The sequence below is a fragment of the Oncorhynchus keta genome, chromosome 15, assembly GCF_023373465.1.
Source record: "Oncorhynchus keta strain PuntledgeMale-10-30-2019 chromosome 15, Oket_V2, whole genome shotgun sequence".
In the NCBI taxonomy this organism is placed as follows: Eukaryota; Metazoa; Chordata; class Actinopteri; order Salmoniformes; family Salmonidae; genus Oncorhynchus; species Oncorhynchus keta.
The window spans coordinates 21,096,659-21,114,219 of record NC_068435.1 but is presented as its reverse complement, the minus strand read 5'-3'; the positions used below and the strand labels follow the sequence as shown (position 1 = coordinate 21,114,219).

General features: G+C 41.2%; 1 protein-coding gene across 1 annotated transcript; it reads left to right on the top strand.

The window, feature by feature from the left end:
- Positions 1-2,607: 2,607 nt before the first annotated feature.
- Positions 2,608-4,313, top strand: LOC127907708 (uncharacterized). Its single transcript, XM_052464286.1, has one exon. The coding sequence runs from the start codon at positions 2,913-2,915 to the stop codon at positions 3,693-3,695; it is 783 nt and encodes a 260-aa protein (XP_052320246.1). The 5' UTR covers positions 2,608-2,912; the 3' UTR covers positions 3,696-4,313.
- The last annotated feature ends 13,248 nt before the right edge of the window (positions 4,314-17,561 follow it).

Genomic DNA, 17,561 nt, shown 5'->3' with positions numbered 1-17,561 from the left:
TATCCCATTCTTCTGAGTGATGAAGTAGAATGAAAAATGTAACCATTGAGTCCCTGCCTGAGCATGCAGCCCCTTTGACGTCCAGTTGGGCTTGAAATGTGCCAAGGGGAGGGGATGGGTGTAAGGAGGGGGATAAGAGGGGCGAGGAGGATTAGGGGAACAAAAGGATCCTTCTCTGTCGTCTTAAAGAGGATCTTCTCCTGGCTCATCCCCTGCTCTCTGTCGGCAGATTTATTTTTCAGAGAGAGGGTGGCTGGTGGAGAGAGTGATGGAGGGAGGGAAAGAGGGAGGAGGACAGAGAGGAGGTGGAGTGCAGATTTCAAAGTCATCTTTAACTTTAAGTCCTGCAGTCACTCCCAAACGAAGCCCCCTTTCCCAGACACTGTGTTATCTATGGCTCCCCAATGGCAGCCCAGTAGCCTGGCACCCTCTCTTTCTTCTCACGCTTTTGTCACGTTGGCATTTAAGTACCCTTTTTCACTGGCTGGATGACCAAGTGAAGGAGCCCCTTTGAGGGACATGAAAGAGACAGACTTTAACTAAAACAATACCAGCCCAGTCTCAGGTTCTCTTAAGAACAATACCAAAACTGATAGGAGAAAACAAACTTTAGCTGCATTTGTTATGATCGTTTCATCCCATAGCATTTTTGAAGACATTTTGCTAATGCAGAATTCTCCATTAAAGAAATGTTGCCACACACACACACACACACACACACACACACACACACACACACACACACACACACACACACACACACACACACACACACACACACACACACACACACACACACACACACACACACACACATCAGCTTCATGTACAACTTCCCACAGAATATGCAACACAATCACACACACCAATTCCTTCAGAGGCTCTGTCAGACACTGAACTCTTAACCTGTGCTTTGTTCCAACACGCCTAGCTAACAGGGAGGTTGACAACATAATACAAATCTGTACCTAAGGGTTAACTCAGACAGGGTCGAGGGTTAAGGATCATTTTTCACTTAAATGATCATGTCAAAGAGATGCACATTCAGCACTGTGATATTGGCAAAATACAATAATGAGGACATCAATAAAAACATAAAATGACATCTGAAAATGTTTATTCAAGGTATGGTGTTCATTTACCTCCAATTTGTCAGATACAGCCTAATCTATATCACATATCAACACATGAAATTCACCTGATGATCCATACATTTGGAGGTTCTAGTCTTATTGATGTGTGTGTGTGTGTGTGTGTGTGTGTGTGTGTGTGTGTGTGTGTGTGTGTGTGTGTGTGTGTGTGCGTGCGTGCGTGCGTGCGTGCGTGCGTGCGTGCGTGCGTGCGTGCGTGCGTGCGTGCGTGCGTGCGTGCGTGTGTGTGTGTGTGTGTGTGTGTGTGTGTGTGTGTGTGGTGTGTGTGTATGTGTGTGTGGTGTGTGTGTGTGTGGTGTGTGTGTGGGTGCTACACATTCTGAAATCACATTCTACACACTCCACATCGACTCACTTTGTGTCCGTATTTGCCTATGATACTGGTTCAGATTGTCTGCCCTGGCTAAAAAAATAAGTTATTTCATTATTTGCTGCTCATGTTGGTCAATAAACTATGACAGGGTGCAAAAATCGCGTAAAACTAATTTGACTAAGCATTTTTTCTGGATGGGATGAGTAAAAAACGTATCACTAGCTACTTTAAACAATGCCACTTAATATAATGTTTACTCATCTCATATGTATATACTGTACTCTATACCATCTACATCATCTTGCCATCTTTATTATTATTATTATTATTATTATTATTATTATTATTATTATTATTATATTATCTTTATGTAATACATGTATCACTAGCCACTTTAAGCTATGCCACTTTTATGTTAACATACCCTACATTACTCATATGTATATACTGTACTCGATACCATCTACTGTATCTTGCCTATGCCGTTCTGTACCATCACTCATTCATATATCTTTATGTACACATTCTTTATCCCTTTACACTTGTGTGTATAAGGTAGTAGTTGTGGAATTGTTAGGTTAGATTACTCCTTGGTTATTACTGCATTGTCGGGAAACTAGAAGCACAAACATTTCGCTACACTCGCATTAACATCTGCTAACCATGTGAATGTGACAAATAAAATAAAATAGGATTTGATTTAGCAGGCGGGAGGTGTCGTCGCATGGTGCTGATTAGAATCACTGGCGCTGTCCACCAAGTGTGGTGCTGAAATGTCTAAAACAGCAGTGCGCGGATTGATCACAATAAAGATATTGTTAACTATTTCACTCAAACGACAAGATGTAGGCCTATCTCTAAAACGACGAATAGGCCTATTATTTTTGTTTGTTCAGATAGGCTGTAGGCTACGCAAATAGGTACTTGGCAGGAGGATAGATTAGGTGTTTTGCAGTAAGGGTTAATTCCTTTAAGTATGTAACAGGTTTAGACCTAAACGGGTTTAAACCTGAATAATCTGATCATGTAGCCTAATCTGGCACTGTTCTGGGTTGTGCCAGTACCCCAGTTGCGCCCCAGATTTGTGAACCAAACAGCTCTACAGGGGGAACGACTCTAATCAAGATTCTGGTTCATGCCGAGCTTCAGCAGCGGGGGAAGGGAACCGTGAATGCTGCTCTGTCCTGTCCTCTGTGAGAGAGAGGGCTAAAACGGCTGCCGCCTCTTCACCGACTCAGCTAGGAAACCCCAGCATTACCTCATCAAATTCCCATTGCGTCGTATTACGGTATTATATCTCTATTCCGGGATTTGATGATAACAAAACCACACAGAATGGCGGCGATGGAACTCACTGCGTCTGTGTGAGCCCGGATGAGAGGCAGTGGAAATCATTTGATTACATCACATCAGAAGTTATTTTGAGCATGTAAACATTCGAGGATGACATGGCAGAGGCGCCGAATGTAGCAGGAACTAAAGGAATCGGGGCGCAGGTGAATGAAGATGTTTCCCTCTATGAGGAATACGAGTGTAAAATATGCTATAACTACTTCGACCTGGACCGTCGCACGCCCAAAATTCTGGAATGTTTGCACACTTTCTGTGAGGAGTGTCTGAATACTCTCCACCTTCGTGAGGACCGAGGATGGCGCATCGGCTGCCCTCTCTGTCGCCACCGGACCCCGGTGCCTGAGTACAGGATACACAACCTCCCCAACAACACCAAAGTCACCGATGCTTATCCATTCTACATCCAGGATGACAGTCTTCCGCAGGACATCCTGCCACCGTATCCTCCTCCTTTGCACCCAGCGCTCACTGCCGCGTACCGCCGCGAGGTGGCGAACGAGGCAGCCGTAGCTGCGCAGGACCAGGCTATCCCGTCTGTAGCTGTGGTCGGAGGTAATGCCGCTGCGAACTCTTACGACAGTGCTGGATACGAGAGCTGTCAGAACTGTAGGCGCATCGTGTTAACCATAGGCTGTGTGTGCGCCATTTTCGGCTTCGTCTCCATGCTTGTGTTGCTGTTTTTGGGACTGATATTCGTGCATAACTTCAACAACCCTCCGTCTCCAGTCGGCCCTATCTGTTTGTCTGTAGCCAGCATCATGGCCATGTTCTCTGTTGTTATGACGTGGTTGGTGTGCTGGTTGAGATACAGGCCTGACCCGGAACCCGGGCGTGCTGCTTCCTCCAATGCCAGCAGGAGACATGTAAATGTTTTATGAGATTACATTTAAAATGTGTTCACTTCGTTGTATTAATTTATTGACGTGTCAGTTATTAAGTGTAGGGTATACTATATATACTCAAGTTTGTTATACACAATAAGTAAGCCATGATACACTCCTTTCGGTAGCCTGGTTGACATAGAAGGGGGTGTATCACATGCTAGTGATCACATATTATTGGACCAATTTAATTGTGTAAAATGTCTGCCCAATTTAGTGTTGCATCACATTGTGTTCCACGTCTGCCTCTGGTGGGCCTGTCATGTCACCCTGAATGTAGGCTAGGTCATGACTCATAGTCAGATTGTGTGTTCTTCTGTGTCAAATGTGTCACCCATATTCACATTAACCAAAGAATAAAGCTAATGAACAATTGTCATCTGCCCTTGCTGTCCTGGCTGTTAGGTATAGGTTAGTACTATTTGATGGCAGAAAGGATTTAGAGCAGTTTCTTAGTTAGCCGGACCCTGGAATCTAGCCCTTCAGATGTTTTTATATGACATTGATTCAGGCAGTGCTCAGGTCTTATATTTGTAATAGAATTGATCCTTGAGTCTTGATCTGCCAGCCCTTTCCTTCCTTTCTGATCTGGCATTACTGGATAAGTGTACATGTATTTGTAGTTCATATTGATTGTTATGACTACATTGCCTCACCTGGTCCCAGTTTTTTCAAAGTTATCTATCTGGATTTCGCTTATCGGATAGGATTAAATACATAGAAATAGAATGAACAGAACTCACAAATCATTGACATGAATGGGGACTGCCGTTCTATTTATTCCATTTCTATGCATTTAATCCTATCCGATAGCCGAATTCCGCATAGATAACCTTTGAAAAACTGGGCCCAGAGGGTGCGAATCTCAGCCTCAAATCAGAATAAGGATTACCACTGGCGCCCTCCTGTGGATCATACAGTTAATACTGTACAATGTTTCATACAATGAAACGACTGAATTCTGTGCAGCTCACTGATGCTGCATGAATCTCAATGTACTTGTCACAATCTGTGATACACTAAGCTACTATAAAAGCCTATCATTGGAAGCCTTTACAATGACAGAATGTTCTGTTTTAGGTTCTGGTCTTATAAAGAGAACAATGCAAGGTTTTCCACATCATCAAGCAGAGATGGTAGGCTACCCACATCCTCTACTTGGTATCCCTTTTTCTTATTCTCATGGTGGGAAATACACTCCCTGTCAAAGTGAATATTGTTCACACTAAAACATTTTCCACCGAGTTCCCTAGATGGAGAGATGAAATAATGACATTATTCACAATTAGATCAGGGAGAGATATGGGGTTCCAATGTTGATGGGGGGAATCTACTCCCACAATAGTGAAGGTATTAGGTTACAGGTTGATGAGGCACCATGGTGGGACATTTCTTATAGCACTACGACGTGATAAGTACTTTTTGTACACACATGTGCACGCACAAAAGAAGAACAAACACATACACGCATTTCTGGCAAATGCCAGATGGGCTGGTCCATCTTTAGCTTAGTGTGCCTGTCTAAGATATGTTTTTTTTGCACAAAATGATCATTATCTGGCTAACAGTGGGGCTCATGGGAAAAAATGGGCCGGAGGGCCGTGAGATAAAAAGAATGGCCGTTATGGGGGCCTCGAGGGAAAAATTGACCAGTGTATTTGAAATGCCAGTTCCGATTTCTTTCGTCCAAGTCCGCCCCTGCATACACACACACACACACACACACACACACACACACACACACACACACACACACACACACACACACACACACACACACACACACACACACACACACACACACACACACACACACACACACACACACACACAGAGAGAGACACACACACACACACACACACACACACACACACTCAAACAAATTAACACACCAGACTGAGCGTCAGAATAAAGTGACTAAGAGGGCAGTTGAAATCGGTGAGGGGGTAACATTTTGGAATTATATTGAATTCTGCTTATATCGGGCTATACAACAATAAACAAATGCTGAGACTCCAAAATCATTGAGGGTTTTTGAAGTGACAGATAGGCTACATATTTTGCGTCAATCTCCGCTGTACTGTATCAGCACAATGGACAGCGCCCTACACACTAAAGCAAGGCCATTTTGGTAATGAATATAAGCTACAAGATAGATAGGGTAGTTCACCTATTGCAAACATCTTATGTGAATGCAGCCGCACACACAGCTGTCTTACTAAAATAATGCAAACTAAATCCTGAAAGTAGTAGCCTTGTTATTCATGCATGCAAACAAACATAGTGAATAGCAGTTTGTGAATGAGAACGAATTAATGCGAACAGAACAAAACAGCAGTACCAAATAAGCCCAGTAAACAACATTTGATCCATAAAGGCATGACACGAGCTATATTTAGGCTTGTCACATTAACAGTAAACAAAACATTTGATTCATAAAGGCATGACACGAGCTATATTTAGGCTTGTCACATTAACAGTAAACAAAACATTTGATTCATAAAGGCATGACACAAGCTATATTTAGGCTTGTCACATTAACAGTAAACAAAACATTTGATTCATAAAGGCATGACACGAGCTATATTTAGGCTTGTCACATTAACAGTAAACAAAACATTTGATTCATAAAGGCATGACACGAGCTATATTTAGGCTTGTCACATTAACAGTAAACAAAACATTTGATTCATAAAGGCATGACACGAGCTATATTTAGGCTTGTCACATTAACAGTAAACAAAACATTTGATCCATAAAGGCATGACACGAGCTATATTTAGGCTTGTCACATTAACAGTAAACAAAACATTTGATTCATAAAGGCATGACACGAGCTATATTTAGGCTTGTCACATTAACAGTAAACAAAACATTTGATCCATAAAGGCATGACACGAGCTATATTTAGGCTTGTCACATTAACAGTAAACAAAACATTTGATTCATAAAGGCATGACACAAGCTATATTTAGGCTTGTCACATTAACAGTAAACAAAACATTTGATCCATAAAGATCCATAAAGACACGAGCTATATTTAGGCTTGTCACATTAACAGTAAACAAAACATTTGATCCATAAAGGCATGACACGAGCTATATTTAGGCTTGTCACATTAACAGTAAACAAAACATTTGATCCATAAAGGCATGACACGAGCTATATTTAGGCTTGTCACATTAACAGTAAACAAAACATTTGATCCATAAAGGCATGACACGAGCTATATTTAGGCTTGTCACATTAACAGTAAACAACATTTGATCCATAAAGGCATGACACGAGCTATATTTAGGCTTGTCACATTAACAGTAAACAAACGCAGTAAACAAAAGGCGACTGGAGATCTAAAGAACCAAAACATACAGCCTGCCACAGTGAGATGCAGCCATGCACAGCTGTCTTGCCAAATAAATACGCCTATAGGCCCTCTTCAAACATAGAAAACCGCTCATAAGTACAGCAACTCGTTGTGATATGCACAATACACTTCTGTGGATCAAATTCGACCCATGTAATCAAGGAAGCAATACCAGACTTCAATAAACACGTTTCCAATACGTATAGTTCTATTTACAACCATGAAAATTAGTAGACTGCCAAGAAAACCATAATACAATGTATCTATTTCTATGAGGAATCGTACGGATATGTAGCTACAGCGCATTCGGAAAGTAGTCAGACCTCTTAACTTTTTCACATTTTGTTACATAACAGCATTATTTAAAAAAAATATTAAATTGTTTTTTCCCTTCATCAATCTACACACAATACCCCATGAAGCCAAAACAGGTTTTTAGACATTTTTGCAAATGTATTCAAATAAGAAACTGAAATATAACATTTACATACAGTACCAGTCAAAGGTTTGGACACAACTACTCATTCATACTTTGAAGAATCTCAAATAGAAAATATATTTAGATTTGTTTAACACTTTTTTGGTTACTACATGATTCCCTATGTGTTGTTTCATAGTTTTGATGTATTCACTATTATTCTACAATATAGAAAATAGTAAAAATAAAGAAAAACCCTGTAATGAGTAGGTGTGTCCCAACTTTTGATTGGTACTATAAGTATTCAGACTCTTTGCTCAGTACCTTGTCGAAGCACCTTTGGCAGTGATTACAGCCTTGAGTCTTCCTGTGTATGACGCTACAAGCTTGGCACATCTCTATTTGGGGAGTTTCTCCCATTCTTCTAGACAGATCCTCTCAAGCTCTGTCAGGTTGGATGGAGAGCATAATTTCACAGCTATTTTCAGGTCTCTGTCTCTCTAGCGATGTTCGATCAGGTTCAGGTTCGGGCTCTGGGTGGGCCACTCAATGTGTTGTCTTGGCTGTGTGCTTAGGGTCGTTGTCGAAGGTCCTGAGTGCTCTGGAAAAGGTTTTCATCAAGGATCTCTCTGTACATTCAACTTTCCCTCGATACTGACTAGTCTCCCAGTCCCTGCCACTGAAAAACATCCCCACAGCATTTATATTTTATTTTATTTATTTAACCTTTATTTAACTAGGAAAGTCAGTTAAGAATAAATTCTTATTTACAGTGACGGCCTACCCCAGCCAAACCCAGACGTCGCTGGGCCAATTGTGCGCCGCCCTATGGGACTCCCAATCACGGCCAGATGTGATACAGCCTGGATACGAACCAGGGACTGTAGTGATGCCTCTTTTACTGAGATGCAGTGCCTTAGACCGCTGCGCCACTCAGGAGCAGTGGTCTGGTGCCAGGTTTCCTATAGACGTGAAGCTTGGAATTCAGGCCAAAAACTTAATTCTTGGTTTCATCAGACCAGAGAATCTTGTTTCTCATGATCTCAGAGTCCTTTAGGTGCCTTTTAGCAAACTCTAAGCAGGCTGTCATGTGCCTTTTACTGAGGAGTGGCTTCCGTCTGGCCACTCTACCATAACGGCTTGATTGGTGGAATGCTGCAGAGATGGTTGTCATTCTGGAAGGTTCTCCCATCTCCACAGAGGAACTCTAGAGCTCTGTCAGAGTTACCATCAGGTTCTTGTTCACCTCCCTGACAATTGCTCAGTTTGGCCGGGCGGCCAGCTCTAGGAAGAGCCTTGGTGGTTCCAAACTTCTTGAATTTAAGAATGATGGAGGCCACTGTGTTCTTGGGGACCTTCAATGCTGCAGAAATGTTTTGGTACCCTTCCCCAGATCTGTGCCTTGACACAATCCTGTTTCGGAGCTCTACGGACAATTCCTTCGACCTCATGGCTTGGTTTTTGCTCTGTCATGCACTGTCAACTGTGGGACCTTTGTATAGACAGGTGTGAGCCTTTCCAAATCATGTCCCATCAATTGAACTTACCACAGGTGGACTCCAATCAAGTTGTAGAAACATCAGTGGTGGAATGTGCAATAATAAGTATATCTATTTTTTGCTTTGTCATTATGGGGTATTGTGTAGATTGATGATTTTAATTTAATTTAATCCATTTTAGAATAAGGCTTTAATGGAACAAAATGTGGAAAAGTCAAGGGATCTGAATACTTTCCAAATGCACCAGGGGCATCATTTGGTTTTTGCATTGGGAATTATATTGAATTCTGCGTATATCAAACTATATCACAATAAGCATAACAGTTCAATTTTTTATTTAACCTTTACTTAACCAGGTAGGTCAGTTGAGAACAAGTTCTCATTTACAACTGCGACCTGTCGTAGATAAAGCAAACAGTGCGACAAAAACAACACAACTCTGTGGAGTTACACATAAACAAATGTACAATCAATAACACAATAGAAAAAAATAGAAAGATCTATGTACAGTGTGTGCAAATATAGAAGAGTAGGGAGGTAGGCAATAAATAGGCCATAGAGGTGAAATAATTACAATTTAGCATTAACACTGGAGTGATAGATGTGCAGATAATGATGTGCAAGTAGAGATACTGGGGTGCCAAAGAGCAAGAGGGTCAGTAATAATATTAGGATGAGGTAGTTGGGTGTGCTATTTACAGATTGGCTGTGTACAGGTACAGTGATCGGTAAGCTGCGCTGACAGCTGATGCTTAAAGTTTGTGAGGGAGATATAAGACTCCAGATTTGGTGATTTTTGCAATTCATTCCAGTCATTGGCAGCAGAGCACTGGAAGGAAAGGCTGCCAAAAGGAAGTGTTGGCTTTGGGGATGACCAGTGAAATATATCTGCTGGAGCGCATGCTGGGTGTTGCTATGGTGACCAGTGAGCTGAGGTAATGCGGGGCTTTACCTAGCAAAGACTTATAGATGACCTGGAGCCAGTGGGTTTGGTGACAAATATGTAGTGAGGGCCAGCCATCGAGAGCATACAGGTTGCAGTGGTGGGTAGAGTGTTGGGGGCTATTTTGTAAATGACATCGCCGAAGTCAAGGATTGGTAGGATAGTCAGTTTTACGAGGGTATGTTTGGCAGCATGAGTAAAGGAGGCTTTGTTGCGAAACAGGAAGCCGATTCTAGATTTAATTTTGGATTGGAGATGCTTGATGTGAGTCTGGAAGGAGGGTTTACAGTCTAACCAGACACCTAGGTATTTGTAGTTGTCCACATATTCTAGCTCAGAACCGTCCAGACTAGTGATGCTAGTCGGGCGGGAGGTGTGCGGGCAGCAATCGGTTGAAGAGCATGCACTTAGTTTTAATAGCATTTAAAAGCAGTTGAAGGCCACGGAAGGAGTGTTGTATGGCGTTGAAGCTCGTATGGAGGTTTGTTAGCACAGTGTCCAAAGAAGGGCCAGATGTATACAGAATGGTGTTGTCTGTGTAGAGGTGGATCAGAGAATCACCAGCAGCAAGAGCGAAATCATTGATATATACAGAGAAAAGAGTCGGCCCGAGAATTGAACCCTGTGGCACCCCCATAGAAACTGCCAGAGGTCCGGACAACATGCCCTCCGATTTGACACACTGAACTCTGTCTGGGAAGTAGTTGGTGAACCAGACGGGGCAGTCATTTGAGAAGCCAAGGCTGTTGAGTCTGCCGATAAGAATACGGTGATTGACAGAGTCGAAAGCCTTGGCCAGGTCGATGAAGAGGGCTGCACAGTACTGTCTTTTATCGATGGTGGTTATGATATTGTTCAGGAACTTGAGCTTGGCTGAGGTGCACCCATGACCAGTTCGGAAACCAGATTGCATAGTGGAGAAGGTACGTGGGAAGGTACGGTGATCAGTTTGTTAACTTGGCTTTCAAAGATTTTAGAAAGGCAGGGCAGGTTAACAGATTGGGTCTAGAGTGTCTCCCCCCTTGAAGAGGGGAGACACTCTAGATCCAAACTGTTAAAGACCTATTAAAGACCTATATCCAAGACGCACTACTCTCTGTAGCGTCTTGCAGTTGGATGTCAAGTAGTTGTCATACCAAGCGGTGACGCAGCCAGTCACGATGCTCTCGGTGGTGCAGCTGTAAAACATTTTGAGGATCTGAGAGCCCATGTCAAATCTTTTCAGTCTCCTGAGGAGAAAGATGCTTTGTCGTGCAATGTTCATGACTGTGTTGGTGTGTTTGGATCATGATAACATGTGATTCAGTTTTACAGTCGTGTAATTATTTTAAAATGAACCAGCTTACGGTGGTATTTGACATCAAGATGCCAACATCAGAGCGAGGATGACCCATGCTGCTGCAGGGTGAAAGGTCAATTGAGAGCTTATGGTTTAGTTTAGGGTATACAGGAGGAGGGCCACGGTGCTCACACAGTAGCCTGGGGGTATGGATGGAAAGCTATGCATGGGGTTGTAGGTATATGAGTTCACCATAGGGATAATAAACTATAAACTCACCATTGTCTCCAGTCATCATCTATGGTCATTAATAGTATTAAAGTAGACTGCTGCATGGCCTGGGGGCTCCCATGCCCCTCTACTCATCTTTCTCTCTTCTTCTCTTTCTTCTGCTCACCAAGTCCACTTTATAGGCTCACTGTCATGCAAAATGCCCCCAGTTTGAGCTCTGGGTGACGGGCCTCAGATTGCATGTAATTGATAACATCAAACACATTAGACGTAACATATCCATTGTTGAATGAGCTTAGGCCCACAAGTCCTACCTTACCTGTAGGCTATATGGGCAACCAATCGACCAATAGCCATAAGAATATTTTGCCCCTGAGAAGCTATTCTTTGTTTGCAACCTTTTTGAAAATATCCATATATGACTGCATTGAGAGCTAAAGTTCTGACTGGGCTATGCTGATAGGCTATTGTTTTAACACATATCATATCTGGGGACAGTATAGCCTACACAAAAATTGGCTATGACAATACTTGGTTTATATAAAATCATGTTACTTTCATGAGAGAATTACTGCCTCTGTCACAGTGGCAAACATTTATCTGTGGACTTAATACATCGTTGTTTACACTCAAAGTAAATGGGAAATGGCTATCAACCATTCCTCATGTATTTGAATGACCTGAAAACAGTGTGTGAAGTCATCACAGCAACCAGTTCCGACTGTAAACGGTATTCTGTCATCATAATGGGAGAATGATACGGTTCCCACATTATGCACCACTGACTTTAAAAGGGATCATTGAAAGGAAAATCTCCAAACCTCCAAAATTGACGTTTTTCTGATTTACTGTTATACTTTTGAACAATATATTTATATTAGGCTACAATTTCCCAAAAACATAAGTCATCTTTCATAATTGAAAGAACTTGTCAATAAATAAATGAAATACCATGAGATGTGGGTTTATTATATCGAAAATGACATAATTCTGAGATCAGAACCAGACCAAATTCCTGACGGTACTTTCTTGTTTCCTCCCGGCCTATACGTGACAGATTTGTTGTTATTCTTTTTTAAAATTAATTTTGCTCTCTGATACATCACAAGGTTATGTTGGTTCTGAGCCTGCACTGAATACTACGAGTTTTATTTTCTACACTGAGGCATTTTGCTCTCTGATACATCACAAGGTTATGTTGGTTCTGAGCCTGCACTGAATACTACGAGTTTTATTTTCTACACTGAGGCATTTTGCTCTCTGATACATCACAAGGTTATGTTGGTTCTGAGCCTGCACTGAATACTACGAGTTTTATTTTCTACACTGAGGCATTTTGGTCTTTATTTTTCGATGCATTTTGTTGAGGAAATTTCTGACTGATCGAGGAAATTTCTGACATAGATTTTCCCCTTCACTAATTGATTTGACACGGATATCCAGTATCCCTTTCATGATAATCAAACTTCGTATCATAACTTTGTTTTTGCACCATTCCATCTTTTATGGCGATATAGAGTTTCAGTAAGTCCTTCATGTTCCGTGGATGTATTTGTGTAGGAGGAAAGGGGAATGTATCTCACCTCGAACCCTGTGAACAAAAACATTATCAGGCTACATGCTGGGGTTGTTGCTGTAAGAAGTAGCCACGCCATTTCTTTAGAAAACTGCAAAGAAATACACTTTTTAGTGATCTCACTGTAGTGCATGTTTCAAATGTCACAATATATTATTCTGATATATTATTATTTGTATTATAATTGGTCATTATTATTATCATTATTACTACGTTATTAACAAGCCAACATGTTAATGCACGATTGGAAGATTAAGTCCCATGCCCGTAAAATGAATAATAATCGTGTTATCAGATATATTTACCATATTAGTACATTAGATTATCACAAATAACGCATACGCATCCGACCATTAAACATGGCTAATTGTCACAGTTCAACAAGACCACAAAACAGTCAAATGATCTCTCATGTCTCTGTGTCAATAATCGAACATTTGCAAGGATGTGTTAGTTACACCAACGTGTGGTTGAACCATAGGTCATGCATGGTCCTAATGTTGAATTAGTCGACCATTAGGCGAAGAAGTTCCACATGTAGACTTTTGTGCTGAAACTCTGAGAAAGAGAGCAATTTCTCCATTTGCACGTGAAATAACTCCCGTGTCCATACCATATTCCCCTCGTGCGTTCAATTGCCCGTGCATTCCTGTAGAAAGACAACATTTGGAACAGACTTTTCAGTTCCCCAAAAGTTTAACGTAAAAGCAGGCCTTCATAAAACTATGGGATAACCCATTTCCATCTCTAAGATGTCTTTTGGCTAACAGTCATTCTTCTTCTGTTAGGTTTTATAGATCTCAGGTGACAAAAACGACAGCAATGGTCATGGAACAGGGTTAGAAGAAAAGCCGCAAACAGCCACTTTCCTAATGATTTTTAATGCCGTAGCCTATACTAGTAATGGATATTCAATAAGAATGTTAACGATTATTATTATTATTATTATTATTATGCCTGTTTATCTCCATAGTTAACATTGTGTGAGATTTTTTAAAATCATACAATGTTTTATTATTAATGGATATTTATCAGAAATAATACGAGCCCCAATTATAATAGTAATAATAATATGCTTAATATTCCATGTATTTTTTTATATGTAGATATATGAATAAGACATACTAATAATCTGTTGCTCTTTTTTAACACCTCAGGGACATCGCTAAAAACGACATATAACGAAGCTATTCCCATTGATAAATAAGTGACACCATTATGCAAATACTAGGCTATGATTGGCTTTAGGCATAGGGCCTACTCATCAGAAGCATTTATTAGTGTTCAGCTATCCCAGCAAAATCAATTAAAATCAAATCCAATGACGCTCTCCCTTGTGGAGATTCCAGCTTGGTATGGAGGCTCCTTGCTCCACAGTGACGGCCTTAATCCGGTTAGGGTGCACCTGGGACCGCGACGCTCCATAATCACCTCTTATTAAGGTCCGCGGTGCACCCGGGCGCGCACTCAGAGATACGGAGAGGGCAATTATGCCATCCAATATTCCGAAGGAAAACCACTCTCGAATAGACTTTTCTGTTTATACACAGAAGTATTTTTGTCAACAAAATTCATCTGTGGTGAATATCAACCACAGTAATGTTGTAGGGCTCAATCTGTTGGAGTTGACCACGTTGTTATTGGCCTTTTATAGAGCACAATAGTGTAATAGCTGCTGATATGCCTAAATCCCTTTAATGCAACAACATAAAACATGACAAAAATGTTCATGTGGGGTTATGAATTGTTGATCAAGTTGACTATATTCCAGGCCCCAAACAGCCACGACTGCCACAAGTAGCCTGTAGGGGAAAATGCCCCCTTAAGAAATGTCAAATTTCTGACAGAAAAATATTTAGATATGTGCATACTGGCTATCTTTAGGCAAACACATTTTGAACGGAAATAAGTGAGCAAAAATGTTTGTTGTTGTTGTTGTTATTCAATAAAAGTAGAATCTTTAGAAAGGGGGCGTTTTGCCCCACTATCAGGTCAAAACGCCCCCCTCTATGGGCAAACATATTTTTAAATAATTTACTCTTAAAAGCTAAGATATCCTATTTTAAATAGATAAATCAAATATCCGAACAAACTGGCACTGTACTATCTCACTATTTATATACCCGCTATGATGAGGTTTTGATCCACTGTCCCTCTTTTTATATTCGCCCTTCCTGTCCAAATCATCCTGAAGTTTCTCTAAATGGATTGTTTAACTCAAAGAAGTTACTTACTATTTGGACAATGATTTGGAAAATGCTAATATTAGGTATCATTGATTTACATTGATTGCCTGTACATAGATTTTTCCATTTTTCTTTTCTTTTGTGTCATTGGCTGTACGTTTGTTTATGTGTAACTCTGTGTCATTGGCTGTACGTTTGTTTATGTGTAACTCTGTGTCATTGGCTGTATGTTTGTTTATGTGTAACTCTGTGTCATTGGCTGTATGTTTGTTTATGTGTAACTCTGTGTCATTGGCTGTACGTTTGTTTATGTGTAACTCTGTGTCATTGGCTGTACGTTTGTTTATGTGTAACTCTGTGTCATTGGCTGTATGTTTGTTTATGTGTAACTCTGTGTCATTGTTTTTGTCACTTTGCTTTGTCTTGGCCAGGTCGCAGTTGTAAATGAGAACTTGTGCACAACTGGCCTACCGAGGGTCTCGATTTCGACAAACCATTTCTGTATGGACCTCGCTTTGGACACGGAGGCATTGTCATGCTGAAATAGGAAAGGGCCTACCCCAAACTGTTGTCATAAAGTTGTAAGCACAGAATTGTCTAGAATGTCATTGTATGCTGTAGCGTTAAGATTTCCCTTCATTGGAACCAAGGGGCCTAGCCCGAATCATGAAAAACAGCCCCCTTACATTATTCCTCATCCACCAAACTCTACAGTCAGTGCTATGCATTCGGGCAGGTAGGGTTCTCCTGGCATCCGCCAAACTCAGATTTGTCCGTAGGACTGCCACATGGTGAAGTGTGATTCGAGAGAACTGCTCCAGAGTTCAATGGCGGCAAGCTTTACACCACTCCAGCTGATGCTTGGCATTGCACATGGTGATTTTAGGCTTAAATGTGGCTGCTCTGCCATGGAAACCTATTTCATGAAGCTCCCGACAAACAGTTATTGTGCTGACGTTGCTTCCAGAGGCGGTTTTGAACTCGGTAATGAGTGCTGCAACAGAGGACAGACGCGACTGAGCCATTCTTACTCCTAGACGTTTCCACTTCCCAATAACAGCACTTACAGTTGACCAGGGCAGCTCTAGCAGGGCAGAAACTTGACAAACTGACTTGTTGGTGGCATCCTATGACGGTGCCACGTTGAAAGTCACTGAGCTCTTCAGTAAGGCCATTCTACTCCCAATGTTTGTCTATGGGGATTGCTTGTCTGTGTGCTCAATTTTATGCACTTGTCAGCAACCGGTGTGGCTGAAATAGAGGAATCCACTAATTTTAAGGGATGTCCACACACTTTGGACATGTCATATATTTTCTAAATGACAAAAAAACAGATAAATGAACCTCAAAATAGTTTTTTTGGAGTGATTTAAAAAGTTGAGCTGAGACAGATGAAATGTTAATTAAGTTGAGCAAGACTAGTGGCATCCAGGTAAAGTGGTTTCTGTGAGAATTACAGGAGGGGGACGTTTAACCCCGAGCCACCCTACATCTCTCATATACATATCCTCATACAAAACTGTATTTTCGTTCAGTTTACTGATTGGAAATGTGACCAAACAATCGGTGGGTAATATTAGGCTATGTGGAATTTTGAGACAAATAACCCGTTGTTTGCATAGAACTAACTCAAAGGCATATTTTGGAATGATCTCGATACTTTTGATTGATTGGAGTGGTGAATGGAAGAAGCTTTTTGACTGACCGGACGTATTCAGTTAGCCTCCACAAAGACTGCGCTTCTGAACTGGGAACAATTGTGTGCGTGCTTGTGCGTATGCGCGCGCGTATGTGTGACGAGAGAGAGGCAGAGCGCGCGCGAGAGCGAGAGATAAGGACAGGGCAACCAGTGAACAAACACGATATTTATGTTTATTTATTAGTCATGTTTACTGTTAATTTCTGATAGTTTATTTAACTTTTGTTTGTTATCTATTTCACTTACTTTGGCAATGTAAACATGTTTCCATGCATACCAGAAAAAACATTTGAATTTAATTGTGAGAGAGAGAGAGGAAGAGGGGGGGCAGTTGACACTCATGAAGTTATAAATAATGTCTTCACACAATTGTACTTATTTCGCTACAGACAACTTTTACTGCACTCCCGGCGTCATATCCTGCTGGGTCGACCGAGCGGTGCTCCTTTTATTCTAATTAGTGCAATACTGTCTAAATAGTACAATACATTCCTGTGTTTGTAGCATCACTGTGCATAGCATTAACAAACTGTGTTTGTGTATGTGATTTTAGTCACATCATAATAAATGGATAGATGAGTGACTGTTTACTTACAGACTCAGGGGGTAGCGTAGCCTTCAGTGAAAGACGCATCTTCATCCATCCACATATTGGATGGAGGGCTGAT